Source organism: Aptenodytes patagonicus, chromosome 1 (assembly GCF_965638725.1).
Source record: "Aptenodytes patagonicus chromosome 1, bAptPat1.pri.cur, whole genome shotgun sequence".
Classification (NCBI taxonomy): Eukaryota; Metazoa; Chordata; class Aves; order Sphenisciformes; family Spheniscidae; genus Aptenodytes; species Aptenodytes patagonicus.
The window spans coordinates 158422639-158435680 of record NC_134949.1 but is presented as its reverse complement, the minus strand read 5'-3'; the positions used below and the strand labels follow the sequence as shown (position 1 = coordinate 158435680).

Sequence of the window (13042 nt, the reverse complement as noted above, 5' to 3'; positions counted from 1 at the left end):
TAATTGGTAATCTATTTTATATATGGATAAAATACTCTTTGGAATGCTTTGCTATAACATTCAGTTCTTGTTTGCTATTCGTTAAATGTATTGTTTGAAATGCTACCACCAGCTATTCATTCTTTTTCTGAGCAGCGGTGCCATGACAACCCCCACGTGACCGGCTGCAAACATACCACAAGTCTCCAGGGCTTTGCTTTAGGAGAGGCTCAGACTGGTATTACTCATACTTTTTTTTTTTAAAAAGCCCAGATTCAGAGATGCTTTATTTTGTGCAAGATGCATCGAGCCTACCAGCCAATTTTACCGTGCGGCAACAAATATCTTCAGCTAAAATGGGACAAAGCAAAGTATGAAGAACACAAGAAAAGGGTAGGTACAACTGTTTGATAAAGAGCAGAGGCCTTCACGAAAGAATACGCTTACCCAAAAAGACTACAGCATTTCTCTACTCATTCTTAAGACTGTCATGAAAGCTACTGACCAGCAATAAGGTACAAGAGACACATTTTAAGAATGTCCAGCAAATATAGGTATAGCTTTTGTGTCCATTTAGAGTTATCATAATGATGTTTGCCAAATTTAGAAGTGAAAAAGATTCAGTCAGTCATCTGCTCCAAATCAGTAATAATGCAGGACCACTCCCTCTTGAAAATCCGTTAAGTAGCAAATACCATCAGTGATGATTGCTACCTTAGGAAGATTGTATCACAATATAATTAGCTTTAATACGAATAAATGGTTCTTCATTATTTCCAGAGCGGGTCTGTTTCGTTGACTGTATAAAAATATCTTCCTTCCTTTCTTCCTTCCTTCCTTCCTTCCTGCCTTCCTTCCATTGTTCCCATAATTTGTCTTGCGGGTGGAAAAAAGTTAAAGATGAGGTAGAGGATTGAATTTGACATATTTTTCTAACCAAATTAACAATATTGAAATAAATTAACGAATTTCCTTCTGTGTGAATTAACTTCAAGAGGCTTGCTATTGTATATAAGCATGACTATTTAAACAGTGCCTCTTTTAAAGCAGGGAACTGATACTAGTGTAGCCAAAATTCTCTCGGCATCCACTGTGCATACAGAACTCTGCTTTGTTCAGTGCACAGAGCACTTCATACATGCATTATGGCATTCAGAGGCCAAGAATAGAGGTTAGATATCATCATGATATATAGTGAAGAAATGTATTTATAGAGAACCAAACATTTCCCACGACTCAGCTGCTCTTGGATTAAACACGAATGTTAATTTCTGAGTGCAAGCAAAGAGAAAGAGTAACTATCATGTTGGGCAAAGGATGGCTTAGAAGGTACAGAATTTTGTTCCTTCTTACAGGGTTCACACCCAGATCAAGTAGTGACTAACAAGGTCTCCAGTGGCCAAAGAGCGACCTTTTCAAGTGTCCCTGTGTTGTCACGCTGGCGCACTCCTAAATTCCCACGCTAGTTGCCTGGAAATTTCACCATGCCTTCCGCTGGCATGAATTCAGGCTTGCTGTGGTGAATGCCAGCTACCAGAGCAGCGGTACCCGCGGGCTGGATAACTGAAGGCAGCAGGGCAATTCGGCAGGTTGTCCTGAATGACACAGCCCACATGTGGCACAGGCTTTTGCTCTGCCAAGAGAGACGGGGATCGCTCTGAGAAAATGTAAGGGCCTCTGCTTGGTGATGTGCAGGCTTTGCATTGAAGGAGCTCACAACAACAAAAAAAAGATAAACCACCAAAAAACAGAGCAAGAGAGAAAGGGGAAAAATAGGGAGCAAGGAAGGAAAAAAGGTAACATACAAAAAAACCAAAAAAGGTACACTTCTTGGAGAAGACCACTAAAAAGGTGGCAATGGTTAGGAACAAGTTACAATTTTCTCCATGATGCAAAGGTACAAAAAAATACCAGCGTGTGTCTATGTACGCAAGAGCAAATACTTCCAGTCCGAGTAATTTTGTTCTTTTCTTAATGGAAGAAAGGGATGGGGGAAAAAAAACAGAATTATATCTCCTCTCTGCAACATTCTGCATAGAACTAAATATAAAATGGCTCCAAAAACACCATGGCTCTGGAAAGTGCCACAACAGAGATTAGGGTGGGCTTAAAAAATACCAGGTTTTACCTTTTACAGTTGTGCATATATGGACAGAAGAGAAATTAATCATAACACTTTCCAGAAAACAAATTCCACAGAAGAAATGTTGTTTCTAAATCCACCTTTTGTTGCTCAAGTTTGACACAGTTTGCATATCTATAAATTAAAATCAGAGTTTGCATAAATATATTTTATTCTTCACATCAGTGATTTCTACCGACTGATACAATAACAACCCTCTTTTACAAATTGCATGTCTTCTTAAAGTTATTTTTAAAATAACTTAATAGCATGATAATTTAAAGCACCTGAAGAAGCAGAGGAGCTAGCAGCAGCAGAAGCCAAAACCACCAAAACCCTCAGAGATTTACCAAGTTTAGTTCTGCTATCCAGTAAGAATCAGCTTCTTAACATGATGGGATCTAGAAAGGATTAAGATGAGCTCTCTCATCTCCCCCTGAAATCAGCTGGAGTTGAGAGCAATCAGCCCCTTCTGGGATCCCACCTCCTCAGAGATGACTGCCACAAAAAAGCAGCTGAATGTTTTCACAAGAAGCCAAGCAGTTCCAGTGAATTTTGGACAAAGCTAGAAACTGCTAAACATTGCCCCAGTCAATGCTGTAAATTGTTCGCCCTGTTATAAAAGCAAGGAACCTGTCCTGGTAGTATGTATGACAGGTCTGCCATCAGGGGTTCAAGCCTGGTCCTTGGCTCATCACAAAGCTGCTACAGAAAGAGACATGGAAAACTTCTGCTGGACTCAGGCAGTGCTTTGGTCATGCCCTGCTGCGTGGGGTTTGCGTTGGTGCTGTGCCTGCTGCTCTTACCTGGCAGCCTCCTTTTTTTAAATAGCAAGTGTTTCTCTCTTCTTTCTATATCACTGAGTCTGCCTGAGATGGAACAGTTCAAGTATGAGGTATGACAGAGGGAGAATGTTTATCACATGTATTTCATGACAAAAATCATGGTATTGTTGTTTTAACCAATCCGGTCTCACTCCCTGCAGGACCCCAGTCTGAGAGAGAGCGGTCTCCCCTCTAAATCCTGTCTCGCTCCACTCCCCGTTACCAGCTTTTCTTTCACGGGGTTTCTTCAGTCCAAGACAGCTCACAGATTATACTTCTTCCTCATATATTGCATGGCTATTTAGGTCAGGATGGAGATAAATATTATTGTGCCACTGAACTACCAACTCCACTAGAATAATTAGATCCGCAATTTGCTTTTGATGATCATTCTAAAGTGCTAATAAGAAGAGGCCTGGGAATACTTTCAACACAAGAAGTCCTTTTCCAGTATTGCTCACCTCTTTCTGGCAGCATCCTAAATGTGCATCCCTTTGGAAGACCTGGCACAGCTTAGGAGTACCTAGGGCTTTCTTACACCAGCCTTTTTATTTCTGCTGGATGCCTAATAAAAACTGCCTGCCTTCTCTTAGACAGTCTGTCCTGTATCATAACATCAACACCACTGTAACCGGACTGTATGTATTTTTACATTTCTCCAACATAAAGAGCGCTTTGCATCTCCAGCAGACTTTCAAACAACTACCTTTAACATTTTCATTTCCCACTACTCTTCTTCTGGGCAAGTCTGGCTTTGCTGATACAATGAATCATATGTTTAATAGTGTTACTGCTGGCTAACAAAACAGAACACGAGAATTAAAAGATTTCCCGTAATGATATGCAAGGGTATTTCCAACAAAAATGGATAAACATTTTATTTCTATTGCAGATCCAGGCAGCAAAACCACTAGTGGACACAAGTGCCCCTGCAACATATGGCCACCTTCATCTGAAGTTAGGGAAGCTGAAGGTATGGTATTAGTTATTTCACTGGGCACTAGCATACTTACCTTCACCTCTCCTCTCAAAGACAACAAAGAGACTACCAGATGGTCACAATTTTAGGGCCTTTTTCTTTCCTCCTTGGTGCAGTGATTGTTGCGACAGGATCCGTGGATAGCACAATCCCAGCTGCATTAAATAACTTATTTTATCTTTATGATTATTGATGAAATCAGAGTGCTTCAGATTAACAAGTGCTAAAATGTTCAAATAGCCTCCTAAAAGGTACTTCTGCACAACCATGAAAAAAACATCGCAAGTAACAAGAATAGCACAATCATCAAGATACAGAGCAATGAACTGAATAATAGGATGTTAACATATTCAAAACACAAGAAATAACAATGGGTAGCCTTGACTGGCAGTTATCCTCACAAATCTTACTGCTCCCAAGAGGCAATTTTTTATTAAAAGATGAGAGTGGAAAATAAATTGTTACCTAATTAACTCTGCTCACTAAAAGGAAACAACAATTAAAAAACCCCAAACATGAGCACAGTAGAAAATAGGCACAGCTAAACCCTGTCAAAGACTTAATTTCCAACACAGTGCCCCTCAGGCAATGGGAGCGTAGCCCATGTAAGGACTTCAGAATTAATTTCCTTAAAATTGTTTATCATCTTACTGTGCGACATAATAATCCCCAGGCACCTTAAAATCATTTCACTAGCAAAACAATTCATTTCTCCTCCATGCATAAAATCATATGCTATATTAGGACATGGATTCAATTGCTGTTCTTAATTTTTTCCTATTACTGTAAAAATAACACTGATAAAGTTCCTTTGAAAATGAAACATTGCATAACCCCCCCGCGACACACAGGTTAACGAAAAAAACCACCGGCAGGAACCCGCTACTCTTAGGCATGTTCCTTTGAACTACAGGTCCTGATACCTGGAAGTGAGACTGTGGTCCTAGTATCTTTCTCATCCTCCTCCTTTCCAAACTGCTACAGAAAAAAAGAAAAGAAAACAACCCACCCCTAATGTTGCAATCTTCTATTAACCAGTTCTTCTTTACAATCATTCTCCTCAAGGTTATTCAGAGCCTGATGGGATTACTTAATGCACCAGTTTTAAGTACCTTTATACTACAGTGTGCCCAGCATCTGACCCACATTGGTTATAAACCCCAGCAAGCAAGGCAGATGCACTAGATTCCCTACAGTAACTTGCTACTCTAACATTAGCCACCCAAAACTATCAGAGCTGGATGAGCAGGATTTCCTATTCGCTTTATACAGGACATGTAGTATCTTTGGAGTGCCTAGAATCAAATATGGGAAAAAAAGGGAGAAAGGAGAAGAGTTAATTAGTATGCTCAAAACAAGAGTATTTCTTCAGTGATTCTGTTCTGAGAGGCTTTTGAGAATGAGAAGTTGAAGTCCAGCTATGAAAAGTGTGCTTTCCCTGCTTTCCTCCATCCAGCCTCTCTCTGGTTACCTCCAACTCAGCCCTGCTGGAGAAGGCATTCTTGGGACTCAGATAACCTTGAAAATAAGTTTTTCTCTTCACATCTCCCCCGTTCCTTCCCAATCCCCACAAACACACTTTTAGCATGGAATGGTGTTCTTTGAAAAACAATATGGTAACATTTTTTACGAATTAGGCAATGCCCCAGGATATCTAAAGGGATTCTCCCTCCTCCACTGGACTCTTTCAATTTTCATCCCACTTTTGACACAGTTAACTTCAGAGACTGAGATTATTCATATCTTCCATTTTAAGATCAAATTTAGAGAGGCTTAAAATCATGATAACGATGAACAGATCTAGCTTATACTGCCTGATATATCTCTCTCCATTTGTTCATTACACCCAGTTGTGGCTTCTCTTCTTACGCTAGCCTGCAACCCCTCCAGGACAAAAATGGCCTGCAACTGGACCTAATCCAAATCTCACTGAAGCCAATGGAAAAATTACCATTTGATCTAAAGCCCACCAAAGGTAACGGAAAGACTCCCATTGACTTCAGATGTGAATGATGAATTCCCATCATGTGTTTGTACAGTGTCCATCACAACATCCTAGATTTTGACGAGAGTCTATGAAGGCTGCTAGAGACACAAATGATAGCGATGATCCTGGAAAATACATTGACAAATATTTATAGAAATTCTGCTTATACTGATGAAATGCATTTGCTAATCACGCAGGCTGCTGCTGTGGTTGCAGGCAAGTGTTTCAGGGTCAAATTCACAGCATTGCAAAGGGCTTTCTCTCATTGCATCACCATTAAAATGGTGAAACAAAGGGTTCTCTCAACACTAGCACAGAGCTTTACCTGATCAGTGCCTGTCACACTCTCTGTAGAGAAGGGGACAGCAATTTTGAACACCCTGTTAGGTATCCATGGTACATCACTGCTGCTTGCTATGGCCTTGTGAAAACAGAAGCATTTCTTTATCCCTTCTGTACACAAAGTTGGAGGAAGACCGGCTTTCCGTCATCAAAAGAGACAACCGTTTGCTGCTGGAGAAGATGTCCTGCATCATGAGAACAAAGGGACAAATCGACAACAAAAATGACTATAAGGCCAAAAGGTAATATCAGCAGCACTATTTCTATGTAGTTATCAAGTTACCTTCCCAGTGACAAACATAGCTAAGGATAAACTGCTCTGTGAGGACACGTATTTTAAAAGGCAGCCTAAGGTATAATCAACACTTCAGAAAGCCATTTGCTTGCCCTGTCACATGAAATCCAGTGCCGGGTCATTTTCCTCCTACCCTCTGTTGAAGAGAAGATGGCTTTAAATTAGTTTTTCAGTTTCGTAACTGAGGGAATGAAAAAAAAGGGGGGGGGGGGGGAGAGAGAGAACATTGCCCTACTTTAAGGGAAATAAATGAAGCAAACCTATTATGTCTCAGCAAAGCTGTTGCTCCTGCTAAGTGAGTCATTGCTGCTGACTTTGCCAGTTGTTCCTACAGACACCACCGGAAAGAGGGAGATCCAAAGCTTAGAGATTAAATAAAAACAGAGCAAAAAATAGAATTAAAATTAAAAAGAAAAGTGGAGTAGGAAGCAGGCAGAAATCAAAATATAATTTACTGCTCAAAGGAGACTAAGCAAAATATGCCTTGAGGATTTATCACTAGAGAGAACCACCTTACATATTTTTGATTCAGGAGGAAATTCACACCCCGAATAAGGCACAGAAGACCAGTCTACAGCAGGGACAGGCTTCTGAAGTGAAGAGAATGGTTTTTATAACTCAGGTGGCAGTTGTTACCTCCTGTGATTCATTTATAGACAGACTACTTCATGACAGACTGACTGCTCATCAGGCCCTAAAATGTCTCCAGACAGCAAAATGCAGCTCAGGTGCAAGTGACCTCGGTAGAACTCACTACACGTCACCGTCACGAATATCCTGACATTTGCACAGTTCCTTGGGAAGACAGAAATTATCTGAAACGGAGCTGGTCATGTCCACATCATGCAAATCCACATCATAGCACTTATGGCTTGTCACTAGTGAATAATACCCAGATCAGTGCAGGCGTCGACAAGCATCAGTTAACTCCACTGCTGAAGGTGTGATTCCACAAGATATGGAAGGAGCAGAGCATCCTCCCCCTTTTCATTCCCCCTCTCCCTTTCTGATTCAAGTGGCAAACTCTGGTTGTTTTCTTTGGATCAGCTCTGGTTTTCATCAAACCTCTCCATTAGCTAACTAAACTTGAGACAGCAGCACAAAACTAACCCAACAAAAACAAACAAATTTGGATAGTTTCTCTGCCACTTTCTGCAAAGTGATAAATTCCAGGGCTGGTGCAAGGGGTGGAGAAGACCACACAGCTGGGAGAAGTGGGGAGATGAGCAGGGGAAGGAAAAGAGTGAGTCCTTCCCTTTTCTGGTGGCAGGAGACTGCTACGAGATCAGCTCAGCTGCCTGGGAAATTACAGTCTAAGAAATCACAGAAAGTTTCCAAGGCGTTTGAGGCAGTATGCTTATCTCCGTTATCTTCATGCTTCCCAACTCGGTACATCAGGTTTGTACACAAAATACATGTATAAACCAAAGTAACTGAAACTGAGCATTAAGCATTCTCAGACACCGGCCGTGCTCTCACCTACAGTACCGCATTACAGCAATTCCAAGACTGGAGGGTCGGCGTTAACCCAAGATAAAACTAGCATTTTTCCTCTTGTAAAATCTACCAAACCTCCATATAGGCAGGGCTGCATTCGGAAGATACTGAACAAAGACTATCTTCTTAAGAAGGACAAAAGGATTGGGTTGCAAGGGCCAGTTAATGCAGATCAAGGAGGAGCGAGTCCCTGTAGGAGAGGTATAAAACCTTAGGCGAATTTTCTCCTGACACAAGACTGGCAGATATTTCACATTCTGGGTTCCCAGGCATGGGAACACGAACAAGCATGGAAAAGCTTGATGCTGCTTATATGGTTTTCCTCTCTAGTTTAAATGGAGAAAAACGAAAGCAGGAGCTGCGGAGAGTGAACCAGGAGAACCGTGCCATTCTGGATAGAATTACAAAGTCCCAGCCTCAGTATCAAGTTCAGCGATGGCATGAGGATTGGCAACGAGCTGAAAAATACATGGCCAACGTTGCGAGATACCCTCGTGGGCGGTGTAAATCACAGAGCCGAAAGGTAGCCCTGAGCTTCTGTTCTTTCCTTCCCGGTTATTTCTGGATCGGAACTGCTCATAGAGCACATTTCACTGCGCTTTTGCGCTGAGGATTAACTGCACGTGGCAGCCAGCCACACAATTAACAGCCATTCATTTATACAGCCACTCTTACCAAATGAATCCCAGAGCTCTCTTCAGACTTTATCAGGTGATTTGTAAGTGCTGTAGTTTCTACTATCAGACTGTCCACCACGGAGAGATGGTGCTCTCAGAAATAAATTTAAAAATAATCATAAAAAAAAAGAAGCAATGGTTTACCAGTTCCCTGAGAGAAACAGCCAAACACTGCAGCAACATTTAAGGTGACCAAGGTGGGCATATGCACTGAGGGCTCCAAAACCTACACTGGCCATTCTGCACAAAGTAACCAGCTTCTTATTTTCATTAGTAACAGAGGTAAAGAAAACAACAACAGTACAGCTATATGAGGTACTAGCAAGCTTTCCCAGAGAAAGAAAATTGACTGTCTTTAACCTTTCCATGTCCAAACTCCCTGGCTTTGAGGCCGCTAACTCACAAGCTCCCAACTTTCCTCCCAAACAAACCAGAGGGAAACTGCAGCACTGCCCACCAGGCAGGGAGTTGGCATCAGCTCTGCCTTTCTCCGTCCTCCCTATCACCTTGGACTGCTGGGCCTCCATGGTCGTGTGTCTTGATTTGGGAGGTACGTCCTCTGTCATGCGAGTCTGATTCAATATATATGGGTGTGGCTCATATTCACTATATATATATTCACTACCTTACCCATTACCTCTAGCCTGAGGCCACTGAAATAAATCTTTTTGAAACCTGCAGTTTCTGAACATATGTAAAAAGCTTTTCAAAGGTGTAGCTCATCCAAATCTATCCGAGTCTTTGGGGGACAGTAAGTGGTATTTCTTTTCTCCCAAGACTATCCTTTGGTCCCAGTTCTAATTCCAGAGGATTTGCTCAGGAAAGGCAAAGCACCCAAAAGAAAAAGCAATAAAAATTGTGGCACTGCAAACAAGAAACAACCTCTCCCCAACTTCTGTCTGGAGACAATTATTGAATACAGCTATATAATTTTTACTAAAGCTTCCCAAAACTATTCATTCTGAGGCAGAAAGCAAGTATAGAAAGCTTCAACCCAAACAGTTAAGACTTGACAAAGAAACATGCAACTGAAAGAGACGCTTCCACAATGGAAAATATTAGGCAGTTTTAATTGCTGTGGAGGTATCATTACAAACCAAAGAATTATATTAAAAATAGTAAGGTTGTAAAGCCAGGTGCTTCATAATCAGAAAGTACCAAAATTATGGTGAAGTAAACATATCCTGCAACCTTCCGCACATCAGCTGTTAAGTCTGTGCTCTGTAATTAATACGTACTAGAACATCTGTAAGTAGTCACTAGAAAACACCTTTTTCCAGTCTCCATTTCAGAAATGGTTGAGCCATTTTGAAGGACATTTACAAGACAAATAAGCAAACATGATGTAGATACCTGTCGCAGACTTGTTCAGGTGAACAGAGGAAATCCAGTAAAGTTACAGGTGAAAATAGGATCAGTGGAAGTATTTGGCAAGACGTGCAACAACTTGTGCTACTGGATGATCCCTCTATGCTTTTAGAGTTCACCTGACACCAGTCCACGATCAACCTTTAATAAATGAGAAATTATGCTGCTTCTCATCAAGCATTCTTCTGCTCTCCCTCTGTTGCAATGTAAAGCTTTTTACTGGTCACAGGTATGCTATAACAGCAGGAGAAAGTGAGAATCTTTTTTACATAAGGACATTCTTTACTGATCCCAACTGAAGAAACAATTTATCTGAACCAGCCTACCCACTGGCCTGACCGATGGAAATTGCTCTGTCTCTGGTGGCTCAGGCAGTTCTAATGAATGAAAGAAAGGAATCATTTCTTTCCTTTGCTCTGGAAGGGGACAGCAGTAGTATCACCAGCAAGCACTTGTCACCTTTCTTTCTTTGCTAACTGAGCTTTGGTGCCAAGGGAGTAATCCTGAAAATAAATCATAGAAGGTTAGCAAATCAAGGCAGCAACAGGTTCTTTATTTTACATATATTTATATTGATTTCTCTTTTCTGGCAGGAAGAACAATTTAAAAAACAAACATCTAAACAAGACAGAAAAAGAGAAAAGCAACTGAAACAAGAAGGTGTGAAAAGCAAGATGAAGGAAAAAGAAAGAGATCATGTCCACCATGGAAAGGGAAAGAACAACTAGAATGAGACAGAGTTCCAGAAATAGCATTATTCCAGTAGTCTCCTGTGAAAGCAATTTTGGTAGTAGCAAAGGGCTCTTACTCCCTCTTGGGTAACGACAGCATTTGGAAATTTTACCATCCTCAGCCTTCTGCTTTGCCCTTATTCTGGAAGTCACCCCTTCCCTGGCATGGTGGACCAGCAGAACAGGGGGTTGCGAGCCCATTTTGTGATTGTGACCCTGTGCATCAGCATACTTTAATTTCTGTAGTTTAAGTTAAAATACCGCTGTTCCCATGTGGATGATAACTTCCAGCATTGGAAAAGACTGGACTTGTGAGGGTGGTAACCTTTTCAACTACACAGCTAAACTCAGCAAAAATTGTAAGCAGAACTACAGAATGAGCTGGGGTGCCTGGGAGAATCAGGTGGAAGGACTCATACAGTTTAGGATACTGGGGGCTTAAGTATTCTGTAAGAGTGTAGATATTTGTCGTGGTTTAACCCTGGCTCCAAAGTTAAAACACTTTGCTACTGAAACACTGGTATGATTACAAGCTAAATACTTGAAACAAAAGAGAACTAAAGTACCACTATAAAAAAGAGTGTTAAGAGTTACAGGAAATGTTAATCTGAGGGTCAAATTCTGCTTCCATTGTCACTATTGTAAATCCAGCCTAGCAGCTTTATCTTTACTGCAATTGCTGTGGATAGAATAACCTTACATTAAGAAACCAGGTCAAAAGAAAACTCATGATGAAGTTTTAAAGATGGCTGGGCTGAGCTTAACTACCAGCTCACTGCCATGGAAAACAAGAGGTCACTCTCCCCCTTTTACCCCTCTCCTTGCGCCCCTCTTCCATTCTGTTTGTCTTACACCAATACATGTGCTCTTTAAACCCCGAGCAAGGTCAGCTCCAGGATAAAAGTCACAAAGGAAAACATTTTTTCCTTTTTTTTTTTAAAAAGGAGAATGGTTTTCCAGTGGGTTAATGAGTTGAATCAGTTCATTGAAGACAAATTTAAGATTAAGGCCATAGCTGATGCAAGGCAGAAGTAAAGCCACACATTCCTTCGGTAAAGTGGAAAAACAGTTACTCACTGCCTGGCAGTATTTAACACCAAAATAGCTCTCCTAAGGGTCAACCAAAACACATGGAGCCCAGCAAAACGGTCGCAACTCAATAATCCGTGTTGGTTACCATGGAAAAATTATGAATATAGACACAATCAGGGTTTGCCCAAGTTTGGAATGACTAATCTGGTATTCACCACCACCCCCCTTTTAGCTGGACAAACACCAAGTATGAGTGTATTAATTTTATTATTTCTTTATGTTTACCACAATAAAAGGAATATTACTTAAATATTCCTGAATTATTAGGGTTTTGGGGGTTTGTTTTTTTTTTTAACATGGAGTTTTTATGATTTCAGGAGAAAACTATTCACCTGGATTTCCAGGCCCTGAGTTTAAGCAAGAATAATGAGTTGAAACCATATTGCCTGCAGTTTAAATAACAAAATAAATAAACAAATCAGGCCTTAAAAAAATGTTGCACTTGTATTATTGCATTAAAAGTTGTGAAACTAAAATTTGAATTGTGAATATTTTTATTTGCTTTGTAGTTACAGAACATGCAGGGTTCACGTTTTCAAGTTTTCCTTTGCTCTTACGAAATTGAGAGAATTTCGAAATTGAGAACTGGCCTCAAGTTGCGCCAGGGGAGGTTTAGATTGGATGTAAGGAAAAATTTCTTTACTGAAAGAGTGGTTAAACATTGGAACAGGCTGCCCAGGGAAGCGGTTGAGTCCCCATCCCTGGAGGTATTTAAAAGACGTGTAGATGAGGCGCTTAGGGACATGGTTTAGTGGGCATGGTGGTGTTGGGTCGACGGTTGGACTCGATGATCTTAGAGGTCTTTTCCAACCTTAATGATTCTATGATTCTGTAATTCTATGAATTAAGAAACCTCCTTTTGAAGGGTTTTCACTTGATGCCCCAGGAGGAACTTGAATTAAAAAAAAAAAAAGGGAGATACCACAAAAGTTGTAATAAAACTTTAACAGTGAGGATCTTTGTTCCTTCCCAACACTCATATTTGACTCTCTTTGCTAACCTCACTGAAGTCAGCTTAATTGCTCTATGTTTTAAATGTGTTTCTAAAATAAAAGGTAGGGTTTATTTAGAAGGAACATAGTATGTGTATTAACACACTTAATTTGCATGTGTTTAAAAACTAAATCAGCACAAAAGAAGTGCAAAGAA

The 13042-nt window shown here is 40.7% G+C and overlaps 1 protein-coding gene across 3 annotated transcripts; it reads left to right on the top strand.

Moving 5' to 3' along the window:
- The first annotated feature begins 202 nt into the window (after positions 1-202).
- Positions 203-12302, top strand: CFAP97D2 (CFAP97 domain containing 2). 3 transcript variants are annotated; one of them, XM_076328918.1, is made up of 6 exons: positions 203-372; positions 3818-3898; positions 6357-6475; positions 8356-8548; positions 10664-10730; positions 12211-12302. In XM_076328918.1, the coding sequence occupies exons 1-6, from the start codon at positions 280-282 to the stop codon at positions 12258-12260; spliced, it is 603 nt and encodes a 200-aa protein (XP_076185033.1). In that variant the 5' UTR covers positions 203-279; the 3' UTR covers positions 12261-12302. The 3 variants fall into 3 exon arrangements, with proteins under 3 accessions (XP_076185033.1, XP_076185032.1, XP_076185034.1); XM_076328917.1 differs by having other exon boundaries at positions 10664-12270; XM_076328919.1 differs by lacking the exon at positions 8356-8548 and having other exon boundaries at positions 12211-12251.
- The last annotated feature ends 740 nt before the right edge of the window (positions 12303-13042 follow it).

Coding starts and splice junctions, on each gene's coding strand:
- CFAP97D2 (XM_076328917.1), top strand. CDS start 280: ATGCATCGAGCCTACCAGCCAATTTTACCGTGCGGCAACAAATATCTT. Junction 373..3,817: donor ATGAAGAACACAAGAAAAGG/GTAGGTACAACT, acceptor TTTCTATTGCAG/ATCCAGGCAGCAAAACCACT. Junction 6,476..8,355: donor AATGACTATAAGGCCAAAAG/GTAATATCAGCA, acceptor TTTCCTCTCTAG/TTTAAATGGAGAAAAACGAA.